Source organism: Platichthys flesus, chromosome 12, assembly GCF_949316205.1.
Source record: "Platichthys flesus chromosome 12, fPlaFle2.1, whole genome shotgun sequence".
Classification (NCBI taxonomy): domain Eukaryota; kingdom Metazoa; phylum Chordata; class Actinopteri; order Pleuronectiformes; family Pleuronectidae; genus Platichthys; species Platichthys flesus.
Genome location: NC_084956.1, coordinates 12,149,290 through 12,156,912, shown reverse-complemented (window position 1 = coordinate 12,156,912; position 7,623 = coordinate 12,149,290). Strand labels below are relative to the sequence as shown.

At 42.6% G+C, this 7,623-nt stretch overlaps 1 protein-coding gene across 2 annotated transcripts; it reads right to left on the bottom strand.

Moving 5' to 3' along the window:
- Nucleotides 1-3,152: 3,152 nt before the first annotated feature.
- Nucleotides 3,153-6,293, bottom strand: LOC133966447 (uncharacterized). 2 transcript variants are annotated; one of them, XM_062401382.1, is made up of 5 exons: nt 6,154-6,293; nt 5,887-5,964; nt 4,928-5,203; nt 4,455-4,520; nt 3,153-4,029 (listed from the first exon to the last, which is right to left on the bottom strand). In XM_062401382.1, the coding sequence occupies exons 3-5, from the start codon at nt 5,186-5,188 to the stop codon at nt 3,877-3,879; spliced, it is 480 nt and encodes a 159-aa protein (XP_062257366.1). In that variant the 5' UTR covers nt 5,189-5,203; nt 5,887-5,964; nt 6,154-6,293; the 3' UTR covers nt 3,153-3,876. The 2 variants fall into 2 exon arrangements, with proteins under 2 accessions (XP_062257366.1, XP_062257365.1); XM_062401381.1 differs by lacking the exons at nt 5,887-5,964; nt 6,154-6,293 and having other exon boundaries at nt 4,928-5,500.
- Nucleotides 6,294-7,623: the final 1,330 nt, after the last annotated feature.

The following is a 7,623-nucleotide window of genomic DNA, read 5'->3' as shown; positions in this document are numbered from 1 at the left end:
TGCTCCCAGGGAGGCACAATAATTGAAAAATTTCAGCACATTTGCCAACCCCGCCCCCCCACACCCCGCCCGATAAACATTTATACCTTCATATCTTTTGTCCCCAAGAATAATTTGAAAGTTGTGCTACTCCCCATTGTGAGTCTTTCATATGCAGCCTCAACATGGCAAAAATGCAGAAAAATTTTTCTTGGAGCTGAGATAAAAAAAAAAAAAAACAGAGTTGTAGATAATCAAACGATCAGACCGTGGGGGGGGGTCTCTCTGCAAAAAAATAAGGAAATCACTTCGATGGGAGTCGAGCATTAGTGTTTAATTTCTCCACCATGCAGGGATGTGACAATCACTTCATCATGATTCATCTAATTAACATTCACATTAGTTTTAACCTCGTGTGGGGAAGCCGTAATGACAGAGAAAGGAAGGGAGGCGTAAGTAAGACACCTCTGCCTGTCGGGGACATGAGAAAACTGAATGGATGAAGGGTGATATGTATTCTGTGAGAGGAGGAGCAGGAAAATCTGATTCTGAACGATTTAAAGTTTCACCCATGCAGCACAAACGATGCAGAGCACTTCAGAAAATTGCTTATAAAAAAATAATCCAGGTAATTCGAACCTCTAATCCTGATATGGCACCTCACTGTGTTTACTGTAGTGTCTTATCAGGCAGTTTGGAAAAAATGTATTTACTGGCTGGTGTGCCGCTATACATCGACCCCTCTGTTCCCTTATCAGTGAGGGAAAGCAGACCTCTGGACTGGATGCTAATCCTTTAAGTACACTACTTTCTTCATTCCTGTCACAGCTGCTCTTGTCTATTTCCAGCCTGCATGTCTCCCCCACCCCTCCCCTCCCACCCTATCCACCCACAGACAGACACACACAGACAGACACACATACACAAACAGACAGAATAATAATAATAACAAGACAACCGCCCGCTCCACCAGACTCTCTGGAATGTTGCGGTTTTGTTTTCATTCTGGGACACTAATGATGAAAACCACCTGACATGTAAATACGTTTGTTTATAGGCAACAAATTCCAAGCAGTTTCCACGGCGACGAGCCTTAAAGCTCCAAGTGACTGTTTGTCATGTGATCCCGTTTCCACTGACAGTCGTTAATATCACTATCCGTTTAAAAAAAGGTGTTTGCTGGTCGCTTTGATCCTTGAGGAAAAAAACCTGTGATGTTGAAATCCTCTGATGCTCTCATTCAGTTTTAGTCATGTGTCAGTCCATTAGAGAGATACATCTCTCCGATAAATCTACTGGTTCAGCCTTGATTATAATGTGTCTGGTTTAAGATGCCAAAGTTGTCCTGATGTGCATCAGCTATTTATCATTGTGTAATCAGATATTTGTCCAACCCCCAAAAATTGGACATTTTTTATCCCCGTTATTCTTTAGCTGTTTCAGTCTGTGCATGGTCACTGTGAACGCAGCTGAGAATGAAGTAAGAACAGATCATACAAACACATGACTTATGTCAGAGGTTGAAACAATTCTCCGAACTGACGCGCGACCCAGCTCAGATGAAGAGGACGGATATGGAGAATGAAGCCTCTCAGATCCTCATTAGAAGAGAGGTGCGTCCCAACTGACCTTAATGAGGTCATTAACATTTAAAGACTCACTGCCAGTGGAAGAACAATTCTTTAATTTCACCAATCACGCTTCTCGCTTCCAACAAGGCTCAGAACCATTTAATCTCAAAATGTTTTTTCCTCACTTGTGATTGAGACATTAATATTCAACACACTTCCTGTATTTCACAATCAGACCCGAGCAAAATAAATCAATTTCATTATAAGGGGTGTTGTTTCCTTTACATTCTGAATCACCCTATAAACTATTAATCTTCATTGGGGATGTGGTCTTTAATACTAATTATTCATCATTGCTCTCTGTTGATGGAGGCCCTTTGAATTTCTCAAACGCTTCAGACAGAGTCTGCCACAGTTCTGAGAGCACCAGGTAAAAAGCGCAGATATGTTATTCTAGCAAGTTGTGGCATTAGCCTGAGGTGGATTCTCACGTCCCTATCACACAAGAAGTCCTTGATTGCCCTCAGTGGAAAGTTTGATTTTAATCATAAATTAAATGCAGTCTAACACCAAAATTCATGTTCATCACTATGACCAAAACTGATGTTACAATCTCATGATCTCCACCATGAATAGTACAAACATCTAAAGAGTCACAGATAAGAAGTACCTTACAGTTTGCATTGATGAGAAGTTTTTTTTTAATTATCAGGTTAAATGTGAAACCAATTATTCTACATTTCCTTTTGCATTGCAATGACTGGATAACACTACAAGTGCCAGCTGGTCTTACCGTTTTTCCCATCATGCACCTGCAGCATGGGACAACATGCAAAAACAACCTAAAGCTCAACTCGTTTTTATCCTTAGGGCAAATTAAGTATTTAATTGAATCCCTTCTTCCTTCTTCAGCTGTTCTTGTTTTCATTTGTTTTAATTGATTAATTCGTTTTAAGTTAAATTGAGTGAACTGAATTTATCACGAAGGCTTTTACTTTTTCCATTTTGTTAATTTGACTGTTTCTTTGTATTTCTGAGTTAAAACAAGGGTTGCATGAATGAATGAATGAATAAATGAACAATCCTTGCTTTTTCCACTGCATTTTCAGAGGTTGTGTCACAATGGCAGCAGGTGATGAAAAGACACCTAAATCCAGCCACAGTTTCGAGCTCCTGGTGAGGGACTCCGACGCATTCCCAGGTCAAACGAAATATACAATGTCGATACCAAAGTATTCTGGAAGTGTTGACATTACCCACTGACAGAAAAAAGGAGCAAATCTGTAAATTTCCATACAGTCTTACGTCACGTTATTTAAGCCTGTTTTCTCCAGCTGGGAGTAAAACAGGTTTTGGTCATTATTTAAATTATTAAAACAGCAAAAATGTGTAAATGTATGTATAATTGAAGAGGTGGCGTAGAGCAGAGAGGGGGAGGGGGGACACTGCACCAACACAAATTACAACTTCAAAATATACTTTAAACCGACACCTCCCTGTCCACAAGTTGATAGACAGTTTATTGCAGCATTGTCAGTATTCCCAGAACAAACATCAATACAGATTTATCCTGCTGCTGAAAGAAAAATAGAAAAGACTCGGTTAACAATATATTTTCACTTTATTGAAAACACTGAACAGTCAACTCTTCTTTCTGTGAACTAACACAGGGCGGGTATCAACGTCTACAGTTTGTACATTCTAGGCTTTGGAATGCAAAAAAAATTGAATCTTCCAGTGTTTGTCTTTCACAAACATTTGTGCAGCGTCTGTTCTCATGAGTGTGAAGTGGTGCAAACAGCAGATGTGGAGCGGAGTTCCCTCGGTCTCAGGACTCTGGACTCACCACTGTGCTTTCTGTTCAGCCATTAGCCATTTGATGTCAGCGGAGACAATTAAAAAAAGTTCCTGTGCTTCACATTGTCACGGGCAATTGATATCGCATTCACAACATACAGCACAACGATGTAAAGTAGAAGCAGCCAGCAGCATTCATCGTCTAATTGGGTGTGTGTAACATGATGTCATGTATCTTATTTCTGCATTAGAGACCAGTCGGACATGCTCAACTGTTCTCTGTAGCAGGCAAACCTCTTTTGGTTCTAGCCATAAAAATAAATTCAGAAATCTGCCCATTCTTTAATAACATCAAGTACTAGTAGTAGCAGTTGAGTGTGACAGACATAAAGCTTTGCGATGGCAGTAACACAAACATTCCAACAGTTTGTCCTCACACTAAACCTTCCATGACCAGCTCTCTGAAAATGCTGCCGCTATTAAAAAAGTAATAGTCTGTGTCCTTCATGTCCACAGCTGGGTGCTGAGGTCAGGGTGGGAAGAAAGCGCTGTCGAAACAGTCGGGGTGTACGTGTCTGTTAGGAAGGTCAAAGTCATGCAGCGGCTCTCTGCTGGCTGTCTGTGTCAAGAGCTCTGCATCTTCATCTGATATAGAAGGATGAGTAAGGATGATCCGCGGGATCTGTCCGATGATTGCCACGGAGGGAAACAGGAGGGGAGAGGGAAAAAATGCGTCAATCGTCACATGATATGATGTGTAGAGACTGAATATCTGAGAAAATTCATGGCATAAAATACTAAGCTCTTTGCGTGTGGAGGATTTACTGGATTTCCATAAGGCTTCACTAAGACTTGAGACTTATGACTTCAGCCATCCCCGTAAACTAAATGAAGCTGCAGCATATTTCACACACTGCTAAATATCAGGTCTCGTAAATTTGTCAATTTTTTTATCATCAAGACCTCATACTGCATCCTTACATCAAGTTTTGTGTTAAACTGTTGGGGGTGGCTGGGGGGGGAGATGGCCCCACAGGTATCTTTTGCCCCGGGCCCCAAGAGTCCCCTGAAACGCTCCTGCTGATAAGTGTTGGGATTTGTTCTTACTGTCATCGTCTGCTTTCCAGCCAGAGCACCGTGTTTTCTTGTTAACGCCTCTGCCTCCAGCTCAGACTGAAATAAAAAGACAAAGAGACAGAAGCATATTCAGAATCATACATGTATATTACATGTTGAGCTCTGTTTTATTAGTTATCTAAGCTTGCTGATATTCAGAGATATTGAACCTTTCATTTCTAAAGGAATTTTTTTTGCATTTGTTTATTTTCTTAATTCAAGCTCTATATTAAGCCATTGATTACATTTATTTGTCATCAGAGTTTGATAAAGAAATATTACGAATCGTTGGCAACTTTTTTTTAACGATAGACCCCCGATTACATCAGTTTCAGAAATTGTTTACTCCCTAAGAAATACAAATCGGTTTTTGGATTAAAGGTTAAACCACAAAGAGTCTGAGGCACTTAGTAAAAGAAAGGTGAAATGTGTTTGTTTGCTCAGTGTTTGGAGTTGACACCCACAGCGCCATTGCCGTTGCAGACACCCGCCTCAATCTTCCTGGACAAACACTCGTCCGCGCTCTTCATCTTCGGCTGTTTGCTCCTCCGGCCTCCGGCATCCTGGCTGCAGAGCTGTCGTCCCGTCACGTCCCGAGGCTCTAGAGGCTCGTCCGGGTCACGCACCCCTCGGGGTGGTGGCCCCTCTCTGAGCACTTTCATATTGATGCAGCTCCCAGCATTCCTGAGGGCGCTGACCGCCTCGTGGTGGGTCGCCTGCTGCATGTTGAGGCCGTCGACCTGGAACGACCGTGGTCTCATTAAACTTTCAGAGGTCGGTAAGTTGGAGCTCCCCGCAGGCACACACGCACACAAACATACAATCACGCACGCACACACACACGCATGCACCCAGATACACCTTTGTTCAAATACTTATTTACATAATGCATTCCGTAGCCCCTAACACTCACCTTGTTAAACCTTACCTAACCTGAACCGAAACCTAATCTTAAAACATGTATTCCCCTTCAAGTTATTGAGACTTTCTTTTTGTAAGGAAATCTAGTCCCCACTCTGACTGTGGACAGATTTAGGACCCCACAACAAGTGTAATACTTGGATTACACACACACACACACACACACACAAACACTAACACAGCACTGGGTCCATCTGTTCCCATGACAGGCTCCACGATAAGAATTTCGAACTAAATGTGACGTTTGAATCTCAAGGCAGATTTTGAATTTGCTGTTTCATATTCATCAGCCCCTCATTTACTTTAACCACTCAAGGCTCAGCTGAGTGCTCTCTGCTGGTCTCATGATGCCCTCTATTGGTCACAAAAGGAATAACATCATGAAGTAGATGAGTTTTGTGGCGATATCCTGTGTATGTGTTGTCCATTCAGTCAACAACACTTCTCATGCCGACTAATATATGCATCATGAAAACTAAGAGAAAGAGAGAGAAATACGCACCTCCAGCAGTCTGTCTCCAACATGGATCCCTGCCCTCTCTGATGGACCCCCTTGCGTTACTCTGGAGATGAAAATGCCCTGAAAGGTAATAAATAAATCAGCCTGAATAAAAATGGTAGTAAAAACACATTTGATTGTGTTTGCTTTATTTTAGTTTGGAAAACCAAGGTAACCTCAGACCTGGAGGCTGCTGCTTCTCATTATCGTCTCTCAGACCAAGCAAGCTCATATATTGACCAGTGGCTGCTCGCCTGTGTCGCCTCTTACCTCATCACGGTCATTGTAAGGCAGCGAGCCTTTCCCACCAGCGATGCTGATCCCGAGACCTCCCCTCTGGCCAGACACTTTAATCTGCAACTAAGATGGAAATTGTTTAATTACAAATTTTTAAATAGACAGAATTTCTATGCAGCTCATGCCCGGGGGAAAAACACTTGAGGTTAAAGAAACAAAAATTAAATTAGCAATAATTTCTGCAGTGCCTAGTGGTAGGAATAATTTGATATTAAGGGGGGGAGGGGGGGGGGGAAATACAATGTGCAGTTACTCTAAATGGCACTTGTGAGATGAGTGATTCCTGAGGAGGGGCCTCTTCTGTCACCGGAGCAGATTTCAGACACCAGGGGATGGAGGAGATGGTGTGGACGGAGTCTCCATGGAGACCGGATGCAGCATTAAGAGCTTGGTGATGCTGAGATTTCCTGCCCTCTCGTGTTTCACCTCTCTTGTGGCGAAGGCGTCGTGGCGGGTAGGTTTCGGACAGCTGGGCCGCACCAGCCTGGTGATTAGAAACAAGTGGAGGCTTTTACTGTCTGCAGTATGCATGGCTGGAGACTAATGCAGCACTTTGAATTAATTTGCAATATGAGAAATTTCTGGGGGAGGAAACACTCATTTAAACCTTCTCTCGGCACATATTTTACTATGACAAATCGGGAATAAGCAGAAACCTGCATAAGGACTTGATGATATAGTAAAGAGGTTTTCTGCCACAACATTAACTGTCTAAATTTGAAACCTGACCTCTTCTGGTTGCTTGGTTTCCTCTGCATCCTCCTCTGTGCCGGAGCAGGGACCACACACACTGTCGATGGACGGGACCGTTTGAGGTTCCCCCTGCAGACTCTCTTTGCTTGCCAGGCGGCTGCAGCCCGGGTTGACCTGGGTTAGGGTGCTGGTCCTGCGGGGCGGGTTAATGTGAGGGTTCCTACTCTCCCGGAGGTAGTCAGAGGACACCACCTGTTGCTGGAAATTTGATTTCAAAGTAATGGCTTTGAGGGAAATTAACAGTGGTGATGATCAGGGGTAAATAAGCCTCATGAAAGCTTCCCATCATCTTCAATGTAAACTGGTCATTGGTAAGGTGGAATGTGGTGAGGGGAGCCACACATCAGCTGCAAATCAAACACTCAAATGAAATCCTGCCTGACTATTCATAATGCAAACAGGTTCTGCACCAGGAGCCATAATTATTGTCTTTTCTTGTTGGAATAACTGCTTTGAAAACAAAAACAGAAGCAGGATCCCCAAAAGCTATTTCTCTCTCTGTCTCCCTCTTTTTTTCTCTCCCCGCCTTTTGCAGAATTCTGTCAGGATTTTAAATGTGTTTTTGTCTCAGTGAAGGCCACATTAAGTTCCAATCCATCCATTATACTAACCGGTTAGTACTTGAAACTGAACACTAGTATCAGCTCTTCAATAGAAATAACAGTATTACTGGTATTAGCATTCAAATAT

What these genes read in the sequence shown, in the direction of transcription:
- LOC133966447 (XM_062401381.1), bottom strand. Translation starts at nt 5,224, where the DNA reads ATGAGACCACGGTCGTTCCAGGTCGACGGCCTCAACATGCAGCAGGCG. An exon ending in TCTGCAACGGCAATGGCGCT is followed by an intron (nt 4,521 to 4,927) that starts GTGGGTGTCAAC and finishes TTTTTATTTCAG; the next exon opens with TCTGAGCTGGAGGCAGAGGC. An exon ending in CTGGAAAGCAGACGATGACA is followed by an intron (nt 4,030 to 4,454) that starts GTAAGAACAAAT and finishes ATCATCGGACAG; the next exon opens with ATCCCGCGGATCATCCTTAC.